Source organism: Miscanthus floridulus, chromosome 11 (assembly GCF_019320115.1).
Source record: "Miscanthus floridulus cultivar M001 chromosome 11, ASM1932011v1, whole genome shotgun sequence".
Taxonomy (NCBI): domain Eukaryota; kingdom Viridiplantae; phylum Streptophyta; class Magnoliopsida; order Poales; family Poaceae; genus Miscanthus; species Miscanthus floridulus.
In genome coordinates, this window is record NC_089590.1 from 55,779,863 (window position 1) to 55,804,450 (window position 24,588).

At 44.4% G+C, this 24,588-nt stretch overlaps 3 protein-coding genes across 3 annotated transcripts; 2 read left to right on the plus strand and 1 right to left on the minus strand.

The window, feature by feature from the left end:
* The first annotated feature begins 4,414 nt into the window (after window positions 1-4,414).
* LOC136490831 (protein ALP1-like) lies at window positions 4,415-5,422 on the plus strand. The gene is made up of 3 exons (XM_066487015.1): window positions 4,415-4,627; window positions 4,695-4,920; window positions 4,996-5,422. The coding sequence occupies exons 1-3, from the start codon at window positions 4,427-4,429 to the stop codon at window positions 5,415-5,417; spliced, it is 849 nt and encodes a 282-aa protein (XP_066343112.1). The 5' UTR covers window positions 4,415-4,426; the 3' UTR covers window positions 5,418-5,422.
* Window positions 5,423-5,682: 260 nt separating this feature from the next.
* LOC136491985 (uncharacterized) lies at window positions 5,683-6,801 on the plus strand. Its single transcript, XM_066488164.1, has 2 exons — window positions 5,683-6,186; window positions 6,262-6,801. The coding sequence occupies exons 1-2, from the start codon at window positions 5,683-5,685 to the stop codon at window positions 6,799-6,801; spliced, it is 1,044 nt and encodes a 347-aa protein (XP_066344261.1).
* A 2,125-nt stretch (window positions 6,802-8,926) lies between these two features.
* Window positions 8,927-18,388, minus strand: LOC136490590 (protein MHF2 homolog). Its single transcript, XM_066486794.1, has 5 exons — window positions 18,283-18,388; window positions 18,082-18,172; window positions 10,977-11,016; window positions 9,288-9,341; window positions 8,927-9,191 (listed from the first exon to the last, which is right to left on the minus strand). Exons 1-5 carry the CDS (start codon window positions 18,333-18,335, stop codon window positions 9,088-9,090), a joined length of 342 nt encoding a protein of 113 aa, XP_066342891.1. The 5' UTR covers window positions 18,336-18,388; the 3' UTR covers window positions 8,927-9,087.
* Between the last annotated feature and the right edge of the window lie 6,200 nt (window positions 18,389-24,588).

Consider the following 24,588-nt stretch of genomic DNA (forward strand, 5'->3'; position numbering starts at 1 on the left):
CCTTGCATTTCAATTGTATGTACACTGCTCTGCTGCGCATGCACGTGCACGTGTAAACGCGCGAAGAAGGTAGCTGGTGCGAAGAGACTTGCGAACTGCTACCTTCCTGTAGCTGCTGGCCGGTTGTTCCAACTTCTCCCGTTGCTTACTTAAATTACTACATGCTGATGAACTACCAACTTCATTAGCAGTTTCAGACTTCCTCTATAAAAGAATCACTGCAAGAATGGTGTGCTTGCTTAAACAAAAATCGATCTAACATTCTAACTGCCGTGCCTTATCATAGCAGCTTAAGACTTCAAAATAATAAAAGAATCATTGCAATAGTCAACAATTCTAGCTAAGCCAGTTAACAACGATGACCAGGGTAGAGTCATAGAATAAGGTTTCACTTAATTTATCATTCCAGTTAATTCATGTGTACTCCCTCCATACTGGTAAAGGAAGTCGTTTATGACAGCATTTAACATACCGAGGAGTAATTAATTAGGGTGTATTTTTCTCTGTTTAGCCAAAGGGCGCCTAGTTCAATCGGTTAGGTGGCCCGGCGTCACTTCTCAGGTCCTGAGTTTGACTCCCCGTGGGAGCGAATTTCAGGCTGAGATTAAAAAAATTCCCTCGCCCGTCCCATGTGCCAAAGCGCAGTAATGGTCCGGCCCGGAGTCTAGCCCGGCCTGTGGTCCGTGTGTGTGCGCCTTGAGTGCCGCACGGCCTAGGTCTGGCAGACGCCATCTCACTGACCAAGGATACCGCTGCGTCAGGATGTGGACGGAGGTTTAGGGGTTTTCTCGATCTGTGTGAAAAGATCTTCTTCTTAAATGAAAAACCCAGAGGCCGTCATAACCCTCGTAGGCGGAGTTTTTTTTTCCTTTGTTTGTCCTTATTAAATATGGTTGCAGGTACTTCTCAAGCAACAAACGTTGGTAGTTGGAGCGGTGAGTGCGTCGCGGCCTGAGGCAAGAGGTGCGCACGGTTCGAGCTCACGCGATATTTTTCCAAGCTTCCTGAATTTTGCATGGCACAGACCAGTTCGGTGTGTTTTTTTGGGCGTCTGGCACGCGTTTTGCATGGCCATTTTGCTGGGTTCGATCTCAACGGGTGCACCTGCTAGCGAGGTGGCGAGCCGGCGGCAGCCTTCAACATCGTTGCAGTCATGGGTCACGCCGCAGCGAACGCAAGGATGCGGCTGGGAGTCCGGCGGCAAAGAGTCTGGCACAAAGTCTTGCTGCGCGCTGGAGTCCAGCTGGAGTTCCTGCGGCGTCAAGGAGTCCTCGAGGTCCTGCGGCGCCATCTCCATGGCGTTAGCGAGCTTCATGACGGAATCCGGCGCCACCACCTCCCCCGACGTCACAGAGTCCGGCACAACCTCCATGGCACGAGCGAGCGCGGAAGAGAAGGCCAGCACGTGAGCTAGGACGAAGGGGAGGCGAGCGGGCGGGCGCGGACGGGATGGCAACCGAAGCAGCGCTATTTACTCCCGTGAATAAATGAGCGTATTAGGAAACCAAGAGTCCAGGGCAATTGCGTCCAAAACCAGGTTAACAAACCTAAAACGACTTCATTTGTGCAAATGACGCCGGCACCACTTCCTTTGCCGATACGGAGGGAGTACCTATCTATTCACATTGAGGGCCTTCCCCAGAAACGAGTGGGCTCAAGTGGCGACATGTCCGCGTTTCTGCGACCTGCCTCGCTGCCTCGACGACCAGCCGCACGCAGCCGAGGGACCCATAGATGACACTATCGCCATACATGTTGGGTCGGGTGTGTGTGACCTAAGCATAAATATTCACAATCAGAGATATTTCTTTTTTTAAGTCAGCAGGGAGCCCCTACTTTAATTTTTTATTATATATGGTGAACTGTACAGATTAAGGCTTTCAAAGCCCAAAGAAAAAAGAAGCTTACAATTACAGGAGACTCACTATCCACAAATTCAGAGGCCCTTTGATATTTGCTTGGTCTTGATACAAACCAAATCAAGCTCTTTTCTGAATTTATCTTTCCAGACATTTAGGGAAAAACTAGCATTACTAAAGATGACTCCATTTCTGGTCCAGATGATCCAACACGCTGCGATGACCACTTCCCTGAAAATGTGGCGTCCAAAGGCAGTTCGAGCTTCAATAATCACATCTAATGGTTGGAGAGTCAGGTTCCAGTTTATAGAAATAGACTGCCAACAAGCTGAGCTGAGGGGGCGCTCAAAGAATAGATGCATGCTTGTCTCTTCACATGGATTATTACAGAGCGCGCAATTGTAGTCATGATTGTAGAACTTGTCCAAAAATTGGTTGAGTAGGGCTACATTTTGGTTCTTCATGTTGATTATGCCCAATCCTCCTTTGGTTCTACAGGCAGTCTCCCATACAGCTAGACAGCTACCTGTTCTAATCAGTGACGAAGCCAGAAAAAAATTTAGGAGGTGCTGAACAAAAGAATAGATACATTTTTATCTTCTCTTAACCTTAGCCCCTCCTACCTAATATATATATGCATAAAATTTTAAGAGATGACTTAGGGGGGCTCCACGTGCCCAGGATCGGTAGGGGGCTAGAGCCACCCTAGCCCCACCGCCGGCTTCGTCACTGGTTCTAATAATATCACCTCCACTCCATAGGCAGTGCTTACCTGTCAACTTGTTTGATGATTGTTGGAGGCAATTGGAGGCTACACATACAGAAAAGTTGGTAGTGCTGAAAAAACCGAGTTGGCCAAGATTAGCGTTCCATGATAGAAAAGAAACCTGCTGACTCGCAAAAAAAAGAAAAGAAACCTGCTGATTCCAGTGAGCCTTCTCAATCTTTGAGATCAGTGGTGGGGAGATAATCCGGGCCCTTTAACAACGTGTGTATGCAAAGCATGTTCGTGAAAAAAAAATGAACAGTGTCACTAAGGTCAGTCTCAATAGAAGATTCATGAGTATTAACTAAGCCAACATGGTATAGTGTAAATAAAGAGATATGATAAAAGTTTTATGAAAATAACACTTATTTACACGATTTCTAATATCAGAGTGTCTCGAAACAGAGACATTAAGGGCGCGTTTGCGACCCTGGCCCGGAGGCCCGGCTGCGCCCGTGGGCTGCAAGTTGTCATGTTTGTCGTCGATGGCCCGCAAGGGAGCCTGGCTTCGCAGAGCAACACTCGACCTCTCCGCCTGGCTCTCTGGAAACAACCGAAACCCTCGTTTCTTCCGAGCCGCGCTCGTCTGCGACGCACGCGGGCGATTTTGGGCGCCGGCGGGGTGGCTCGCGCGGGCTCTGGCGGGAAGGGGAAACGTCTTCGCGCGCGTCCCCGCTCTCCGCTCCCGCTCTGGCCGCCGCGCGCGAAGCGAAATGGCGGCGATTTCGCCGGCCTTTATATACGGGTTCCCACTCTCCACTCTCTCCTTCTTCCACTCGGTGCTTGCTCTTCCACCTCCCTCGTGAGAGACCGGCGGTGAGTTGTGGTGCGTGGCGGCGGCGGCGACGACCTCCGGCTGGTTGTGGGTTAGGTCACCGGCGCCGAGTTTCTTCGCCGCTTCCCCGCTCCGGCTGCTGCTGGGACTCCGTGGCAGCGGTGTTCCTCTTCTTCTCCGTCCGCATCTGCTTTGTCTTTTTCCCGATCTGCATCCTCTACTTCCAGATCTGCCTCCTCTCCGTTGTTTGGACCCCGAGCCAAGGTGAAATCGACCCCTAATCTTCTTTTTTGTGGTGCTTCTCGAACCTATTAGGGTTTCTTGTTCGTTGTTGTTCATGATCTATTAGGGTTTCATACTTGTTATAACTGCTTCATGCTTCTATTAGGGTTACTTGTACCTTGCTGTTCTTGATCTGTTGGGCTCGTGATCTGTTAGGGTTGTTGATCTGTTTCAGATTTGTATTGTACCTTGCTGTTCATAACTGTTTGATGCAGTTGTTAGTGTTACTTGTACCTTGCTGTTCTTGATCTGAGTTTTTTGTTCCATCATTGGTCGATGATGTTGTCCACATAGTACTGGGAGGCATCACATAAAGATGCAGCCGTGCTTTTGTTGGCATGCATTCATTTCACAGTCATGTTGATGCCTAGCAGGGCTCATTAACTGAAATCATGTTACATTTTTACATGCTTGTAGATGGATCTGTCTTTGAGCCGTGACATGCTGTGTAGGAAGGCAGCTGCCTTGACTGTTGTTATGGTTACCTTTGTATCCACTAGGCTGAAAAGGAAAACCCCTGAACCTGAAACCCCACTGCCTGATCCTATAGCACTGGCCCTGATTAGGGATGAAAATGAACAGCATAGACAGAGAACACTGAGAATGATATACAATTCCACTGATTCAGAGTGTATTTCTATGATTAGGATGAAGAGAGTTGCTTTTTTTAAGTTAGTGAGAACTTTTAGAGAGCGGAGTCTTGTCACTGATAGGGAGGGGATGTCAGTAGAAGAGCAGGTTGCCATGTTTTTACATGTTGTAGGGCACAACCAAAGATTTAGGGTTGTCCACCAGTCCTTTAGGAGGTCCATCCAAACTGTCCACAAGCACTTCCATCAGGTGTTGTATGCTGTGGGTGAGCTTAGGAATGAAATGATAAAGCCAGCTAGCACTACCACTCACCCAAAGATTCTTGGAAGCCATACATGGAATCCATATTTTAAGGTAATTGTATACCCTGGGTTCATTAGTTACATTAGACCTATTGCAATGACTGACCCATGCTTTTTAGGATGTCATTGGCTTTATAGATGGCACTCATTTCCTAGCAAGGGTTCCTAGGCGCATGCAACAAGCTTTTAGGGGTAGGAAAAAGGATCCCACCCAAAATGTGATGGTAGTTGTGAATTGTGATCTGAAATTCACTTATGTCCTGGCTGGCTGGGAGGGCTCTGCCCATGATGCAACTGTTTTGGCAGATGCTGTAGCCAGGGAAGATGGCTTGAGTTTGCCAGAAGGTAATTGCACACCAACACTAATTACATATTCCATGGCCTATTAACACACACTCTCACAGTAGATGTCTTGTGTAGGTAAAATGTTCTTGGTAGATGCTGGGTATGCATGCAAAAATGGTTTCCTACCTCCCTACAGGGGGGTTAGGTACCATTTGTCTGAGTATGGCCCAAGGAACAGGCCCACCAATGCAAGGGAGCTCTACAACCTTAGGCACTCATCACTTAGAGTGACTGTGGAGAGGGCTATAGGTGCACTGAAGGGCAGGTTTAGGATCTTGGACAACAAACCCTTCCACAAGTATAGGACACAAGTGAAGCTTGTAGTTGCCTGTGCCATTTTGCATAACTGGATCCTAGGTTTTGGCATTGATGAAGTAGTTCCTGATGAGGAAGGTTTCACTACTTCTGCTGATCCAACCAACCTGCCCCCAGCCCATCTGGACCAAGACTCTATTGACATGGCTGAAATAAGGGATGCCATTTGCAATGCTATGTAGGAAGGGAGGGGAACAAACACTAGTTGATGTAATATGTTCTTGATTTTAGTTTCTGTACCCTGCTATGGAACTCATGTGTGTCATGCTGATGTAATAATTTGGTGGACAAAGCTGAGACCAATTTTATGCCTCATTCATTCTATTCTTGAAACATTCTGTTCTTCATGATCTGTTAGTCTATGGTTAGTTCATACAACTGTTAATATTGTTGTCAGCCTGTTCTTGACTAATTCTGTTGTTGATTTCATTACATGCCAGTCCTAGGATGGATTCAGGTGCATTTGAGGGTGGGTTTGTTGCTGGTACTTCAGTGATGGAGCAGCTCATCAATGGTGGTTCTGCCCCTGTTGTAGCTGGTGCTGGTGCTAGTGCTGCTGCCCCTGTTGCAGCTGGTGCTGGTGCTGGTGCTGCTCCAGGTGCAGCAAACCCTATTGATGTTGCTGTTCCTGTAGCTGGGAATGGGGCTGTGAGGGCAATGAGGTGGACCAACACCACCTCTGGCTTTGTGCTAAGGAGGATGGCTGCCCTTGTTAGTGATGGTAGCAGGTCTGAGAAGGTTTTCAAGGATAAAGATGTGAATTCTGTGGCCAAAGCCCTCAAGCAGTTCTGTGGGGAGGTTGTTAGCCCAACTCAAGTGTACAACCACTTGAGGAAGTGGAGGCAGAAATGGGCTAGGGTGAGCAAGTTGAAGGACCTTAGTGCTGCTCTTTGGGATGACCAGGCTCATGCTATCATGCTTGAGCAAGAGCACTACCTTGGCCACTGCAAGGTAGCAGTTTGATCTCGTCTTTGCCTTGACTACCTACATTTGCCTTTCTTATACTACATTTGCCCAACTCTGCAGGACCATCCTAAAGATGCAGAGTTTCTTAACTGCCCTATTAGGTTCTATACTGAGATGGAGGCTATCTTTGCTAATGCCATGGCCATAGGCAAGTTTGCACTTGGGTCTGGTGAAGCCTTAGGGCAGAACCAGGCTGACAGTGTTGGTGCCAAGGCTGATGGTCCTCCTTTGACCCACACCACAGTTCCTAGTGAACAGGGAGGGGATAGCAAGGCCACTGAACTGCTTCCTACCTCCTCAGCTGCTGGCCCAAAGAGGAAGAGAGGGAACTTCTCTGAGGAGGAGATGCTCATGTTGACTAACATGTCAGATGCTGTGAACAATGTGGCCAATGCTCTTAGGGAGACTGGACCTGCCCATGTTGATGCCAATCTGTACCTTGCTGTGATGGAGATGCCTGGCTTCAGTGAGGAGGCACTTATTGTTGCCTACACCTTCCTCCTGGACAACAAGGCCCAAGGCAGGGGCTTTGTGAACATGAGTGATGCCCACAGGGCCCTTTGGCTTAGGACCTTCCTGGCCAAAAACTGCTATGTGTAGTTCCACTACACATGAAGGGCTAGAAGGCCAGGAGGGGGTTAACTGTAGAGATGTATAGTTCCTCCACCCCCCTCACCCACTCTCTCTTCTTTTGACAACAGGACCTTTTGTGCAGTCTGCTTGTTCTTTTGACACTTGACCTTGATGGTGTAGTTTGCCTAGGAGGGTGGCTAACAATAGGCAAGGATTTGGGAACATTTGAGCCCTTGGCTGTTGGGCTGAACTTGGTATTGTAAGAAACTTATTTGTAGCCTCTGTTGGCTACTTTTTATTTGATAACTAGTTGCCTTTTTTTGTTGTTTATGCCTCTGGTGGTAACTATGGGATTTAAAGGCCTATGATGCATAAAACAAACTTGAGGTGGCTACCTTATTCTTGTTTTGATGGTTTACAGTGTTGTGCTTTCTTCTTTATTTGCTTAGTTGTACTCCACAGCAACAACATCCTCTTGTGATGGCTGATGGCAGTGAGTGCAACTGTTGTTTATTTGCCTCTTTATTTGGTTCTTACAATTCTTGGTAGCCACCAATGACTAAACAAGAAAAATAACAGCTGAGGCTAATTTTTTTATCAAGTTGCCGATGATGTTCACTATCATTCAAACTGAATGGTCGACTGAGGCATGTCATTCAGACCACTTACATATTCTACATTTGGTTGGTTTCAGAGAATGCCTCCTTGCTATGTGGTCTTTGAAGGGAAGAAACCTGGGATTTATTTTACATGGTATGAGTGTGCTAAGCAAGTGCTTAGGAAAGAAGGGGCTATCTATCAGAAGTACAACAACTATGATGATACTCTTAGAGATTTTAATACAAGGGTACCTCAAGAACCCTTGCTGTTACCAATTCATGACCCTCATGGGGATGCATCAGCATCCTATGAACTGGTGACAGGTCAAGGTTTTGAAATCTATCCTCATTCACCTGAGCTGCAAGGCTGTTGCAAAAATGCTGTCATCTTGATCTTGTTTATGGTTGTAGTTGGTCTGTCATTCAAGCTGTTCATGTGCCACAGCTGTTGTTTTAATTAGGCCGATGATGACACAATAGGATGACTGCATTAGCTGGCTACATGTCACTTTGATTCATGTACTCTCTTTTCTGTTAACTTGTTGCCCTTCTCAGCTTGCCAAACTACTTAATTCTGCTACTGTTCTTAATTTGCTTCTTTGATTATGCAATGTAGCCGGCAATATATGTGTTGATTAAATGGAATTAGTCTGAGGCCTATGTCTTTTGTATATTTTCATTCAAAGTGTTTGCTTCTCTATTAATCATGCTGTTCTTCCTTCTCTTTGGGCCAGGCCGAGCACAGCAACTGGCAAACACAATCTGTGCTTGGCAGTTGGTAACGGTTGGCGTTTGAGCCCGGCTGAGTATTGGGTCACAAACACCAGCTCGTCTAGGCCGGGCTGAATCGGTCCAGGTGCACAAACAAGCTGCGTTGCAGCAGTTGGGGCAGACCTGCCCCGGCCTGGTCCGTTTGGGCTGGCTAGGCCATGCTGGGCCAGGTGCGCAAACACGCCCTAAACTTCCACTTGTACTGGCCTAACGACGCGGTGCTCTTCTCCCTCCCTCTCTGCACACTTCCTTTTCTTTCCCAGCTGCCTCCACGGCCCCACCACACCAGCCTCCGTCGCTGATCAGGCCACAGGCGCCCTCGCCGGCGTCTTCAACGTCCACCTACCACAGCCATCGCTACAGTCCTTCTCTTCCCTAATGTTTGTTCTCTTCTTTTTTCTCTTACCCCTTTCTCAGTTCTCACCATGCTGCCTCGGCACCGCCGCCCTGGATGCCGGTGACCGCACGGGGACCTTACCGCCCATCTTCCACCTCCAGTGCCTTCACCCGCCCTTCCTGTCTCAATCGGAGAGGAGCTGAGTAGAGGTCTACTAGAGCCAACTAAAATTTCATTGTATATATACTTTTATGCGTTGCACGAGTTGAGTTGATTCTAGAGGTACTTATAAATAGAGTCATCACTTTAGGCTTTAGAGTCCGTGTTACAGCAAACAAGACAATACTGCATGCTCAGATATTTACCACCTGGATTCTGAGCTCCAGCGCGGTGATGACGGCTGGGCTGCGTTTTGTTGAGTCAAACACAATACAAACACGAAAATATTCCAATAAATGCATTTGTAATAATTCCTTAAAGCACGGTATAGAAGTTGCGTGGGTTTACAAGATAAGGATATCCATGCATCTTTATCCTCTCATGGCAGACATGCTTAGATAAATGCATTCGCCTAGATAGATGGTTTTGGAAGCTCCATGGGGTACCTCAAAAGTCCAAGAGCAGTTGTGGCAACACACGCTCTAGGCGGGTGGGTTCAATGACAGTACCATCCTCCGCTTCAGCGATAAAAGCAGAGCGTTGAATAGCCTCTGCAAGAGAAATTTCAGTTAAACTACAGAAATGGAATTGCTTCCCCCAACATAATTAGCTTGCAGTGATGTAACACTTTTTAAGGGAGTGCAAACCTGTAACAAATATTCGAGGAAGTTTGCAGCTGACTTTGAGAGCATTTGCATTGGCTGTCAGGTGAACATACAGCATACCACTGAACAAGAACAATGCACTCAGTGAAGTTACTTTGAACTGTATATTGTCCACTGGAAACTAAAGGGTGGCGATAAATGAGTCAAATACATCTTTCAAACTCTTTCTAATGTCAATTCTTCACTTCTAAAAAAAAGGAAACCAGTCCCGCAATTTTCATTAAAGAAAACCATTTGTTCAAGACTTCAAGGTTTCATCTTACTGATACTCTTACCCCGAGCCACCAGCAGAAATTGACGTGTTTGGTTTGCCGAACGACTTGATGTGGAACGTTCTGAACCTACATCCAAGCCTGCTCGTGGTGTTTGGTTTGAGTCACAGCATCGATCGCTTCGTCATCAAACCATTCCCTCCCTAGTATAAATGCGTCACCAACTTTATCCTCTGGAAACCATTGGACAACATGGTCCGTGAACCCATGAGGGATGTGCTAATTCTGGACGGGGTCACTCGTCGAACCAAACAGGCTGTAAGTCACTCGGACATAAAAAATACAGAAATGCCAAAGGTAAAAGCCAGTTTTAACATAGTATTTGGAAACCTTACACCATCTAGTTCCATTCTATACAAAAGAACAGATTCTTCTTCTTTTTTAAAAAAAAACACTACTCATGAATCATGATGTTGTGGTGGGACGGGCTGGAGAAACAGCTCAAGCCCCTGAGCTACATTATTTTAGATGGAACACAAGGAGGCTCTTTTTTCAAGCTTGATTTCCCAGTTCAGTCATTCCTCATATATATAGAGCTGCCCATTACAATCCATCCAAGCAAACAAACGATGTGCATGTCTATTGTCTAACAAACCCAGTTCCAATCCTAACAATCAAACCAAGCTAAAACTAGATAATAAAGCAAATAGAATCTTTGCCTGATGGCCTACGGTGCCTGGCACAGCCTTCTTGCAGCCGATGTTCAAATGGGTGCCCCCAAGTAACACATGAGACTCTACATAACCTAAGCATCAGTGTTTTGTGCAGACAGCTTTGAACCGTTTGAGCGCTTGAGGCATGTACGAGCGGTTACACAAGTCAATTCGTGACAAACAATGTAAAACTGTCTTACCCATTTCATATAGCTATTGCCAAATAAGATGATATTACATCCACTGTAGCAATACAGCTCACACTTAGAAGGTGTAAAAGCCATCTACTTGGACAGAAAAATGGTGCTAAGCTAAAAGAATTTGTATGTGCTAGGTGATCAAGATAAGTGTTTATGGTTACAACTACTAATCAGAGCAAATGGAAGACTCGTTGATGAATGGCTGATCAAACCTGTTAAGTGCCGTGCTTGCCATACAGAAACCTGCTACCAATTGGATTTATGCAGACCCCTTAGTAATTTCGGAAATAACTTTTGACCAAAAATTGTCTAATGGGCATATGCTATGCACATGCACAACTTTGTTGGGAAACAAAAGTTTAAGCATATTTTTTTTCTTTATTCGTGCTTTCACTTAGGTTATGCAAGAGGACACATTAGCGACTGGGGAAACATTGGCTAACAGATTCTTTGCAAACGGATGCCATTTGGCTGCACCAAAACGTGGACTTCCTCGAAGCCATTTCATGCCGCTAGCTCTAGCAAACAAGAAAAGGACTCACTTACCAGTTGTACTCCGATTTCTCCTGGAGGTTTCTGGAGCAGGCTGACGATTATTAGAAAACTAGATATTTGCCCGTGCGTTGCATGCGACCATAATTTTTTGTCCATATCTATTGCAGCCAAGAGATATTTTTCATGAGCACATTAACATATGTTGTTGCAGAACCAGAGCTATAAGCATTGCTCCTTACTAGAAACAAGACACAACTCGCCATGCTCCCCCTTATCAGCCACACAGTAGGATTCACCTATAGGGAATGAAGCATTGACGATGGACTGTTCCATTGTGGCTGTGGGCAGCACCAGGCCGGACATGAACCTTCTCAGAAAATTAGATATTCGGCACCGCTATTGTTTTCGCAAAAATAGCCACTCAGTATGTATGTCTCTCGTATTTCTACTATTGCACCCCTTTTTTCCCTTTTTTCTATTTTCTTTATTTTTTCTATTTTCCTTTTTTTTGCGTACGGGGCTGGAGCTGGAAAGGTCGTGTCTCTTCGTCTCTACACGACGGGCGAAGCTTCCTTTTACGTACGCGATGATGGTGCTCGACGTGACGCCGCCGCTAGACGCGCTGCTGCCTCTGGGCACGGCGCTGCAGGTCAATGTGCTGCTGCCACCCGACGCGGTCGCCCTTGTGAGAACCATGAAGCCCATGCTATGTACACGGCGAGTTCGAGCCCATCACAGCTAACCATGGGATAGTAGGGGCTGTTCGCCCCTCACGGATCACTGTTCATGTAAACAGTGATTTCAGCCAGTATTTTTTCACAACAAACAGCCGGAACAGTGTTTTGGCTTATTTTTCAGTCCTGCCAAACAGGCTCGTAGTTGGCGACGTACCGGCTTCACATGGTACAAGCACCTCTAAGGCTCTGCTTCCATTTCTAGGAGGACGTAGTCGACATGGACTCTGCAGACATGGGCGGGGGTGAGCAGACGATCCCAACACAGACTCCGTAGACATGGGCGGAGAGGAGATTGAATTTGCAAGGGACAATAACTCTTTACCTTTTGGTTCTGTACGTGATTGCTTTGTTTTTGAATTAACTAACACTTAGCCCGTACGTGATTGCTTTGTTTTGGGCCTGTACGTGATTGGTTTGGACGAGTTGGCTGCGTCCGTTTAAATAATTGGCGAGGTGGCTGCCTGTTGCGGACTCTATTGGACTATATTCCGATGCGGACACGTAGCGAGGCACACGACGATAACACTTCACGCGGTGTGTCCGATACGGTGTCAAAGTCGGCTGATAGGCAGCGGGAGTGAAGCCATTGATTAGCACGTGATGATGACATTAGTTATTTTTTAGGGGTAGAGAATCGCCCACGGCATGCAACAGGGCTACGGTTGCTCACGGCATGCAGCAGAACTACTGTCATTTTTGCTTTATCTGGTCCTGTTGGGCTAGCTTGGAAAATGGCTGATGCTGATGCTGATGCTGATGCTGATGGTGATTTGTTGTGAGAGAAAAACACTATTATTTCGTTGAAATGTTACGGCTGTGAAAGGTCCTTGTGTGGTTTTGGTAATTGAGTGACAACCCTAGGTGGACTAATTGTGTTTATGTGAGATACACATGTGATTAGTCCACAAGTACATATGTGTAAGCAACATATGCCGTGTAGGTGAAAATGGTTTGGAGATGTTACAAAGCTCACATATGTGATGATGAATGAGCTTATTGCACATGAGACATGACATTGAGTCATGTGATCAAGGTGGAGAATACCAAGACAAGACTTGACTTGATGGACCGGTTGCAAGCGTGAAGGGCAAGTCAGAGGCTTTGGAGCGATGGACCACGTGGCGGTGAAGCTTGAGCAAGACTTGGCGCCGATGGACGAAGGCAACAGTGAAAAGCAAGTGAAGTCAAGATCGATGAACCAATATGATCACGTAATGATATGAAGTGGATCGTATCATTGTTGATCATGTTGGTGTATGTGTTGCATCGATATTGGAGGAGATGGAATGAAATACGCAAGGCAAAGGTATAACCTAGGGCATTTCATTTCACCGGTCATAGGTGTGTAGAGAAGTTGATGACCGGGTTTAGGATAGATGGCCGTACTATCATGAGGGGCAAACTTGTTTGCATATTGGTCATCTAGTACCACTCGAGTGATCTAACTTTGCATCATCGCTAGGATCGAGTGGCGTGGCAAGTTGAGTGGCTAATCCTTTAGGAAATGTTTGTGAAAAGCTAACACATTTACACATAGTGGTGCACACTTGGTGGTGTTCGCACATTTGCAAAGGAGAAGAAGTTAGAGTTGTCGTGAATCAACTTAGAGAAGAGAAAAATGTTTTTCGATGTATTCCAAACTATAGGATGGTCCTTGGATTGGAATACTATTTTGATCCATTGTGATTTGGATCAAGTATGCATGTGGGATGTGTAGCCCTCTGAGTAAGCTTTTCAAAATGTCCAAGATCATCGAAATCGGAGTTCAGAGCTAAGAGTTATTGTCGTTTTAGCGCTGAAAGGTCTGTGACCGGACGCTGGCACCTGCGAGTCCGATCACAGCATCCGGTCATTATTTTTAGCGTGTCCAGAAGCGACCGGACGCTGGGAGAGTCCGGTCAGTGATGATCGGACACGTCCGGTCTCTGAAAAACGTCGCTGGAACCTCTCTGTAAGTAACCGGATGCTGGGTTTCAGCGTCCGGTCAGTACGCGCTTTGCCTAGTGAAGGGGTAACGGCTATTTTAGCCCTTGGGGCTATAAAAGGAGTGTGTGGTCGACCTTGGGCTGGTTGCTTAGCATCCTCACACCTATGTGGCTTGTGTAGGAGTGCTTGGATGCCCTCTAATTCACTTGTGCTTGCAAGAGTGCGAATCGATTGTGAGTGAGTGTGATTCTAGTGCATTGCATTGTGAGATTACATCGAGTGGCACTAGGTGATCGAGTTGCAAACCGGTGGTGCTTGTTACTCTTAGAGGTTGCCACCTCCTAGACGGCTTGGTGGTGGTCTCCGTCGAAGCCCGCAAGAAGCTTATGTGGTGCTCCGGAGAAGAGCTTTGTGAGGGGCATTATGCTCGCCCCACGAGAGCCGCGAAGAGCAACTCTAGTTGAGCGTGTCATTGAGCTACCCTCACTTTCGGGGTAGGTTCTTGCGGTGCCCGACGTGCGGGATTGGCGGGTGATGCCAATTAGCCGTCGAACCACCAAGTGAGCGGTCGACGCAACGGGGACGTAGCGTGTTGGCAAGCACGTGAACCTCGGGAGAAAATCACCGTGTCAACCTTGTTCTTCCCGTTGGTTTACAATCCCCTTACACAAGCTTGTGATTACTTTTATATACATTATGCTTGTGTAGTTGCTCTTGTAATTAGTTAGCTTGTGTAGCTCACTAGTTACCTTCTTGCTTGTGTAGCATAGAAGTAGCTCCCTTGTGTGGCTTATTTGGTTTGTGTAACCTTGTAAGTCACTTTGCTTAGTTTGTGTAGCTAAGTATTTACGCTCTCTAATTTGGCATTGGTTGCCTTGTTATTGAGCATTGCTAGTGAGCTTAGTTAGATTTGTACTTTTGCTTACTAGCATGTGTAGGAGCTCCCTCATTGCTTGAAATACTAGTGGCATAGGTTTGTGTGACCTTGCTCCTAGAATTGGTTAGGTGAGCTCTAGTTAGCCCGGCATCTTTGTTGCTTAATTAGGATCTTTGCAAGGTGCTAGAGAACATAGATAGAGGGGTGTAGTCTTGGCTAGACCGATAGTTTTAATTCTACACTTGTTTTGGTTAGCCGACGTGGTTAAGTTTTAGAAACAACTATTCACCCCCCTCTAGTCGCCATCTCGACCCTTTAAGTGGTATCAGAGCGAGGTCTCTCATTTGTGGTCTTTACCAACCCGAGAGGATGGCAAACTTTGGGCTAGAAGTTGTTTGTGACTCACATATTTTTGATGGCACATACTATGCACGATGGAAACGTCGTATGCTTGATCATTTCCGTGAATTGGGTCCCAAGACATGGTGGATCATTATTGTTGGTTTTTCTCATGATGCTTTGGATAAGGACAACCTAACCCAAGCGTAAGAGGATTGCTTATAATTCGATCATCGTGCTCTTTATTATCTAATATGTGCTTTATATGATGATGTTTTTAGACATATGTGGGACTTGAAAAGTGCTCATGATATGTGGATGGCACTCCAAGCCTTCTACGATGACTCCTCCACAAGTGATGATGGAAAATTCAAGAAGAAGGGTGATCATAAGGTGGAGGCACATGAGTGTGTTGAGCATAATCACAATTTGGTGATTGTGGAAGATTGCTCCACCTCATGGTCAAGTGATGATGATGATGATCGATCCACTATAAGTTCACTTGACAAGATTGATGATGATGCCACAAGTGTTGCACATAAAGATTCTACCTCAAGCACACTTGATGGTGATCTTAATGATGATGGTTCATGCTCGGGCCATGATTGTGATGCTACTACAAGCTCTTCTACATCACCACATTGTTTCATATCACAAGGTGACACCAAGGTATCAAATGATATTGTGGTTGATCATGTTGATTCATATAATGAGCTTATGAGTAGACTTGCTAGCATGACCATGTCTTTAGAAAATAAGAAAGCTAAAACAATGAAATTGGAAAATGAAAACTCATTTCTAAAGAATTCTTGTGAAGAACATAAGAAATTACTTGATGCTTTTAAATCTTCACATGATAAGCTAAAATTGAATCATGAGACACTACTTGCATCTCAGGATGAATTATTAGAACAACATGCTTCTCTCATTAAAGTGTTTACAAAGAAACTTAAAAATAATGAGAGCTCATCACATGGATCAAATGATAAATTGCAAAATGTTGCTAACCCTTGTGATGTAGGCAAGAAGCATATATCCACCTTTTGTGATGATTTATTAGATATGCCATGCTCTTCATATATAGATGCTTGTTCTACTTCTATGTCTCGTGAGACTAACATTTTAAAGGAGAACATTGAGCTCAAAAGTGAAGTGAAGAAATTGAGCAACAAGTTAGAGAGGTGCTACAACTCAAAAGTCACCTTTGAGCACCTGTTGAAGACTTAAAGAAACTATGGTGATAGTGTGGCCTTGGCTTCAAGAAGAAGATGACAAAGGGCGGAAGAAAGAGAAAAAGAAAGATGAAGAAGCTACAACAAAGAAAGCTCTCTCATACCATGTGCTACCGGTGTCATGAGGCGGGACACCTTACAAATGGTTGCCCTAACATTGAGAAGCTTAAGAAGATAAAAGAAGAAGAGAGGCTCAAGCATGTAAAGTGCTTCAAGTGCCGCACATGGGGTCATCTTACCTCAATGTGCCCAACCAAGCAATTGGTGAAGCAACTAGAAGAGGCTCAACCAAAGCCACAAGTTAAGCAAGAAAAGACACCTCAAGTTCAAATCAAGATCAACCATGAAGATGGTGGTGACTTTATGATGATAAAGAAGAAAACAAGAAGTGGTGGAAAGGCAAGGCATCCAATGTAAACTCAAGATGCCAAGATGATGAGCAAGAATAAAGATGAGAAGAAAGATTATGTTCACATCAAGTGCTTCAAATGTGGAAATATGGGACACTTTGCCTCTAAGTGTCCTACCAAGCTTGAGAAGAAGGCTCAAACAATCCATGAGAGGCAAGGCAATGGGAAGCACCACATGAGCAAGGAAGAGAAGGCTCAATCAAAGAGAAAGTGCTACTCATATCAGGAAAGATGACACATGGTACATTCATGTCCCCTAGATAATATTTCTAAGCCTATTTCAATTGTTGATAATAATATGCTTAGAAATAATGGCAATGGTACCTCATTGTTTGCAATTGCAAAACATCCCGCTACTCATACTAGGGCTTTACCTAAGTATGTTGCTCCTAACTTGAGAGGACCCAAACTTATTTGGGTACCATCAAAAAATAGATGATTATTTATAGGTACCATCGGCATTGGAGGCTTGATTCAATTGATTTCATATTAATCATCATATGTTGAGTTAAGTTATAAAGCTTAGTGCATTCCTATCCCAATGCCAAGCCCACAATTAGTGAAGTCCAAAAGTGTTGTACATACAAGTGTCATATTCAAGTTATTGTTGATCCATTAGAGATATTAGATGGCTTACAAATATTTGAGTTGAAGCTTGCTAGTTGGATGATCATGAGCTAACCAAGGTATATCTCTTGTTGATCATTTCATTTGGGTGCATATGAGTTGATTGAATTAGATAAATATACAATGTTGCTTGCTATGAGATGATTAAATGTATAATTGATTAGTAGTCAAGTTTGAATTGATTTGTGTTGGATAAGTTCATAAGATAACATTTAGTAAATGGATTGAATGGATCCACTAAAAGTTCACTTGACAAGGTTCACTTGACAAGGTTGATGATGATGCCACAAGTGTTGCACATAAAAATTCTACCTCAAGCACACTTGGTGGTGATCTTAATGATGATGGTTCATGCTCGGGCCATGATTGTGATGTTACTACAAGCTCTTCTACATCACCACATTGTTTCATGTCATAAGGTGACACCAAGGTATTAAATGATAATGTGGTTGATCATGTTGATTCATATAATGAGCTTGTGAGTAGACTTGCTAGCATGACCATGTCTTTAGAAAACGAGAAAGCTAAAACAATGAAATTGGAAAATAAAAACTTATTTCTAAAGAACTCTTGTGAAGAACATAAGAAATTACTTGATGCTTTTAAATCTTCACATGATAAGCTAAAATTGAATCATGAGACACTACTTGCATCTTAGGATGAATTATTAGAACAACATGATTCTCTTATTAAAGTGTTTACAAAGAAACTTAAAAATAATGAGAGCTCATCACATGGATCAAATGATAAATTGCAAAAACACTGTTATTTCGCTGAAACGTTACGGCTGATAAGTTGAAGCGAACAGGGCCTAACACATGGTCCTTTTTCCTTTCTCAGCCGAACGGACTAATCCTACTCCTAAATTGAATCGGCATCGCTGGGCAGGGCAGAGCGATTAATTGATTAGTCCGACGATAACATCAGTGATTGCACACAGGTCAGTAGAAAGGGAAAAGGGTCAGTAAAAAAACTGAACATCTAGGTTGCGGGGGGCCAATGAATCACCTCCACATCGATGCCCTCCTCGTTGCCGCCACCGTCGCCCTTCCCTGACCGCCGCTGCCACACCAGCTTGAAGACGGCGTGAATCAGTTCCTGCTCAAATCCAGAAGCGCGTCATCAGAATCAGATAGATCGACAACTTGTTGGATAAAAAGTGTTTGAGCCGAAAGAAAAATCGGAGAAGGATCGGGCGAGAAACACAACGGATCAAATGTCTCGGCAGCGGATGAGTTGCTCATCGTCGCATCTTCGTCCATGGCGGCTTGCTATTTCGCCTGGGCAGGGCAGGATGCGTCGCAAGGAAGGAGCGCTGGCGGGTAGCTCTTGACAAATTTAACCGAGAATAAAAAATCGAACCGAAATAACCGAAACCGAAAGAACTGGAACCAAAAATCCGGTTCCTTATTTGGTTTCTGATATTGAGGAACCGAAATAGCCGAAGAAAATTCGGTTCCTACTCTCGGGTAACCGAATTAACCGAAAGAACCGAATTACATGAATTATACTTCAATTACTTGTATTTTGTAAGATTATGTTTGGTTTATGTGTGGGGTTTTATATTTGACCTAATATATATTTGTGTTCCTATATTGCAATTGTTTTCTTATAAATTATTATTATTAAAAATCAATATAGTGTTGCATAAATTTGCCTTCCAACACGTATATTTATTGTTGTCTTGAGGTCTTCGGTTAGTTTGGTTAGAACCAGAACCGAACCGAAATAACCAAAAACCAAAATAGTCAGTTCCGAGAATTTTTGAGAACCGATTGGTTCCTATTTTCTAACAATCGAATTTCTTCAAAAACCGAGGAACCGAACCGAGAACCGAATGCCCAGCCTTACTGACGGGCGCAAGACTGGCCACTGGGGAAGCACCACTGCACTAGCACCGCAGCAGCAGACGACGGCGTTACGATGAAGGGCCTACACAATTGGACCTCCGTGGGCCACTAAGGTAGTCGCGGGCTTTCGATATGGACTTTGTCTCGATGTGAAATTCATATTTTCCACTGATACCGGCGAAGTCAGGAATAGAGCGTTCTAGGCCAGATCTTCTGTTTTTTCCACACAAAAAAGTCAATTTTACCTTCTTTAGACGTCATCCAATTTTCCTCCTCGAAGCAAAAAGAACCAGATATCTGATACACCCTGGTGTTATTTGGATACTCTTGTATTCACCTTAATCTACATATGTTTAGTGCATTAGGATGTAAATTAGTTTAAATTCCACTCCAACACACCTCTATACATATGGATTGAGGTAGATACGAGAATATCTAACAAGGAATAAACTATCTAGTATAGTATCTGACAAGTCACTTTTAGCTGGTTTTGATGAGTCTATATGGCGTCATGTGTAAGCCCGATGTGGTAAACTATACTACATTGATAGTTTGAGGAAATAAGCCGTATGTGGTAAACTGGACAACATTGATAGTTTGAGGAATTTATGACTTATGCCCCTAACCGACAATGTATTAGTATTTCATCCATTCACAAAAGAATGCAATTATCACATTTTGATAAACCAAATGCTTTCAAGTTTCACCAAATTTACACCAAACAATACCAATATTTATGATACAAAATTAATAGCATTAGATTCGTTATGAAATATACTTTCATAATAAACCGACTCTTGTTCAAACTTATACACAACTTTAACAGGTACAAACATCATAGTTGCATTCTTCTGTGGACGGAATGAGTATTAGTGATTTGCACCCCTAACCGGTAATAATCCTTAGGGCACTACCACTACGGGTAATTTGTGACATATAAATGGGCAGTGAAAGTTTCAGACAACTCAAATGGTTGACAACTCCGATTCCTTTGGTGATACTCAAATGGAGCCGGCTCCATGAGTGCGTCGCCACTCCGATTCCTTTCGTATAGTACCCCCGATGTCGACATGTTAAAAAAAACAACATGGGTAGACACCACGATTCATTCATCATCTGGATCGCGATCGTGATCCAGAAACTGTTCAAGAACAGCTAAGCTAGCTACCTAGCTCCATAGAGTAGACCATAGAGATTCTTCTGCAGTCAAACGAGTGCATGCAATGGCAATGCAATGCAGTGCAACTTGGCAGCACGGGGACCGCATGAACAGTTCACAGCTGCACGTTAAGCGGAGATGAAATGGATCGGATACGGACGGATATCACCGATATTACATTTGTTTTCATATTTCTGTCTGGATTCGGATTCGAATAAGGATAGTGTCAACTATGTCGGATAGGATACGATTGGATATCGACATTATAAATATGCGATTTGAGTATTCAGATACGGATACGGTATCGGATGTTGGATATCCGGACTCGGATAAACAGATCTCAACTCTTCTAAACGGATTCGGTTTCAATACGGTAGTAAAATATCCGTTTTCATCCGTTAAGACGCGGAACTACGGCGCGGAGCAGGACGCTGCAGTAGCGGTTGGAGCTGCGTCCTTCTCGAATGTCAGGTCTCTGCTCCCCATATGGCCATATCGATCGGCGATTGCTTAGCTCAGCTAACTCGTGGCCGTGGTTTGCTCTGTTCGTGTTCAAGCCTGCATGCATGCACCTTCCCAGCTCCGTTGAAACCACTCACGAGTGGACGTGGTTTTAAGGTTTCAGCCGAAAACCGGCCGGCCACTTGTTTCTGACACTGACATGGAATCTTGGAATCATGTACAGTACAGTGCCAGGCCAACTTCTTCCAGGCTGCCTTGCCGACCTTAGCCTGTTCGGTTGGCTGGTTCGTATCGTTGCTGGTTCGTGAAGAAGTATTGCTGGCTGGTTTGTGAGAGAAAAATACTGTTCCGGTTAAAAAATTACGATCGTTTACGATAAACCACAGCCAAACAGGCTGCTTGACATTTTAGAAACAGGTGCATTCGTTCAATCCTTTCACATTTATGTTGATCAGAGACCGGTTCTTTTTTCATTTTGTGTTGTGGCCTTTTATAGCTTTATTTATATACGACTGTGAAAGTAGTAGAATACTGGAAGTACTAGTATAATATCTGTGCTAGCACTACGGTTACACTAAATTCAAAGGTTTTTTAAGTTAATTCTTTACTGTGCTTTGCCAAAGTTGTTTCAATAACATTGAGCTGAGCACTGAAAGTTTAGTATTTTGCTAATACGACAAAGCATTGCACCTAAACTAATGGTACCCCAGAGGATGTCATGAAAAAATAAACTTCAAAATCACTTGACATGATCCAAGTATCATGATTTCCTTTTGTTTGTTTTTAAAAGGAGTTTCTTTTGTTTGTCCAATTACTAAAATAGTAGATGCAGTGCGTTTCATTAGATTCATTTTCTCTCTCACACACACGCATTTTCAAAATGTGATATAGAACGGAAAAAAGAGACAAATTAAAGAACTCTCAGATATGTCCATTTCCTCATTTTTGTATGTCTCCACGCACCGGCTATTATTATCTACTGTTGGTTATTGTGTGTACACTTGCGTAGGCAGATAATTAAATTCAATAGCTAGAATCCATATTCATTTTTTGTATTTTCTTGACACATTTGTTTTGATACCTACTAGTTGAAGATATACACACAGTGTTCGCACCTTTCTTAAATTAACAGAACAAGTAGGATCAGATGGTTTAGCTGACACTCCACTACATATACACATCGCATTTGCATTTAGCAAGTTGCCTATGCCCCCACCATATCGATCTTCGAATTAAAGCATATATAAACACTTTGTCGTATCTCTACAACATTTGAATTTGTTGAATCCACACGAATAAACAGCTAGTAGCTCGGCCTGCTTGAGCCTTCAGAACTGTCCAGAATTGATAGATTGATTGACCCGACTAATAGTTAACTAACTAATTGAATGGGAGAATTGTCTGTTGGACATTTAGAGTGATGGTCCATTGCTGACGGACACTCACTTTGGAGCATTTTGCTATAAGACACTCTGGTTCGTTGAAATTAGGTCACTGGATACCGCGGCTTGGTTTCAGCCGGTTAAGGAGAGATAAAACTTCACTTTGGACATCCGGTGCCCCTGAACCACACTTGGGTCCGCCCCCAACATAAGAACCCGACCGTTACCCGGCCGTTAACTGTCTCACTCTCCTTCCCCGTCTCCGTGATAAAGGCAGCGGCGGGTTGGCATCGTCGACACGAAAAAGCAAGCCGAGGCCGGTTGAAGATGGCGATAGGCTCGAGCGCTTTGTCCTCGACAAGTTCGCGTGGAGCAATAGAGGCTAAGCCGTTGTGCCCTTTCTGCAGGATGACGACGGTTGTGGAGCGGACGTCTAGAACCCAAAACAACCTAGACAAGCAGTTCTACACTTATAGGAATCGTGACTGGGTGAGTTATTTGCATTTCTTGCTGGTCCATTTTGGCATTTTCAAATCGGATCTAGGGTTCATCCCAATGTTGTGTTCTTCGGCGTGATCAGGGCAATGCGCAGTGCAGTTTCTTCATGTGGAAGCCAGTGAGCGCAGGAGATGGCGTGGATGTTGCAGCAGTGATGGCTGGCTTGAAGGCTTTGGAGAATTATGTGTTGAACCTGAACAATGTTGTAGTAGCTCTGAGGGCTGATGTGAGTAGAATAGCTAGAGAGCAGAGAGTTCTTAGGTGGATGAATGTGTCCAGTGTGTTTGTAGGAGTTGTATGCTTTGTTGCCATGTGTATGTTATTGTATAACCAAGCTTGAACTTAGCTTTGTAATGTTTGTAAAATGAAAGAAATGCAGTTATGTGACATTGCTCAGGTTAATAAATTTTCAACATGACCAACTTGAATAAGGTCAGCAACATACAACAAGTAACAACAACCTTGAATTCACTATATTACCAAGCCTTAAAGTTCACAAGAATACATTACCAAGTTCACTACATTACCAAGTTTTGCCAAGTTCATATGCCAGATTACAATACCATGTTTAATACATTACAATACCAAGTTCTGCCAAGTTCATATGGCATAGGTGGCTTAAAATCACACAAAATCACACAAAAGCACATAATTCAAAAGCTTTCTTCTCTTCCTATGTTGCTTGCAGTGCCTAGATATCCATCAGGGCCCTCTTGCTCCTAGTGCATGCGCTTGGACTAGATGTCAGCGTTGAGGTAGTCTGGCTCTTTCTCATCATCTACTCCTACATACTCAATTTCATCAGACTCTCCCCAGTCATCATCAACATTAGTATCATCCTCATTATTATCATCACCTTCAGGATTAGCATCAACCTCAGGATTACCATCTCCATCAGAATTAGCAGCCACATCAGGATTATCAACCTCAGTATCAGCAGCAACATCAGGGTTACTAACACATTCTAGAATATGAACAACTTCAACATTATGATCATCTGCTGGATTAGGCACTGGAATATGAACAGCTTCAGCATTATGATCATCTACTAGATTAGGCACTGGAATATCATCAGGCAAAATCATAGCTAGTGATAGACAATTGACCTGACTCTGTTGTGTGCTAATAAGAGACTGACTATTAACAGAGGCATTAGCACTGGAAAATTGAGACTATAACAAACGAGGACCAATGTCAACAACCTGTTCAGTCAGTGGCAGCTTCCTACAGTCCCAATACACATCAAATGCATTTAATAGAGCAGAATCAGAATCTATGCACACTTTCTCATCCTTGGTTTTGTCAAAGAAAGTAACCTACAGTTCTTGATCCTGACCATGAACTATCTCCTAACAAAGCAACTCATGAAAACCCATCCAATTGAAGAGATCCTTGTCCACCACATGCATGTAGTTAGTAGTTACATGATAATCATCGAGCCCATCTTGTCGGGGACCTAATAATGGGGTACCCAAAGAGGAGGAGTTAATAACCGTCAAACGTTAATGGTTCCGAACAGATAAGAACGCAGCTACACTTCTTGCCCAAACGATTGAAGATTGGCTCCGCCTCGCCTGACCCCCAAGGGCTAGACTCTGCCTCGCTGGACGCCCGACGACCGAGGGCTGGCTCAGCCTCGCCCAACGTCTGACGGTTGGGCTCCACCTCGCCCGATGTCCAGGGCAGACTCTGCCTCACACAACGTCTGAGGGCTGGCTCTACCTCACCCGACATCTGAGGGCAGGCTCCACCTCACCAGACGTCTGAGGGTTGGCTCTGCCTCGCTCGACATCTGAGGGCTAGGCTCCACCTCACCCAACGTACAAGGCAGACTCTGCCTTGTCCGACGTCCGAGGGCTGGCTCCACCTCGCCCGACGTCTATGCGCTACTCCTTCATAAGTACGCATGCAGATAAGGCGGGGCACTCAAGCTAACCGCAATATCGAGGACCATACCCTACACGCCTGTAGGGAAGTACCATCAGGATATGACCAGACAGACGCTTTAAGCCCTTCTAGGCATGTCAGAGCACAAACAGTGTTGTGGCGCTGACATTTGTCCTACAGTGTTATGGGCGCCGGCATTTGCCCTCGGACACGAATTCTGATAAAAACATACGACAACCACTATGGTCCAGGAGGAAACTCATGTCATCTATAGTAA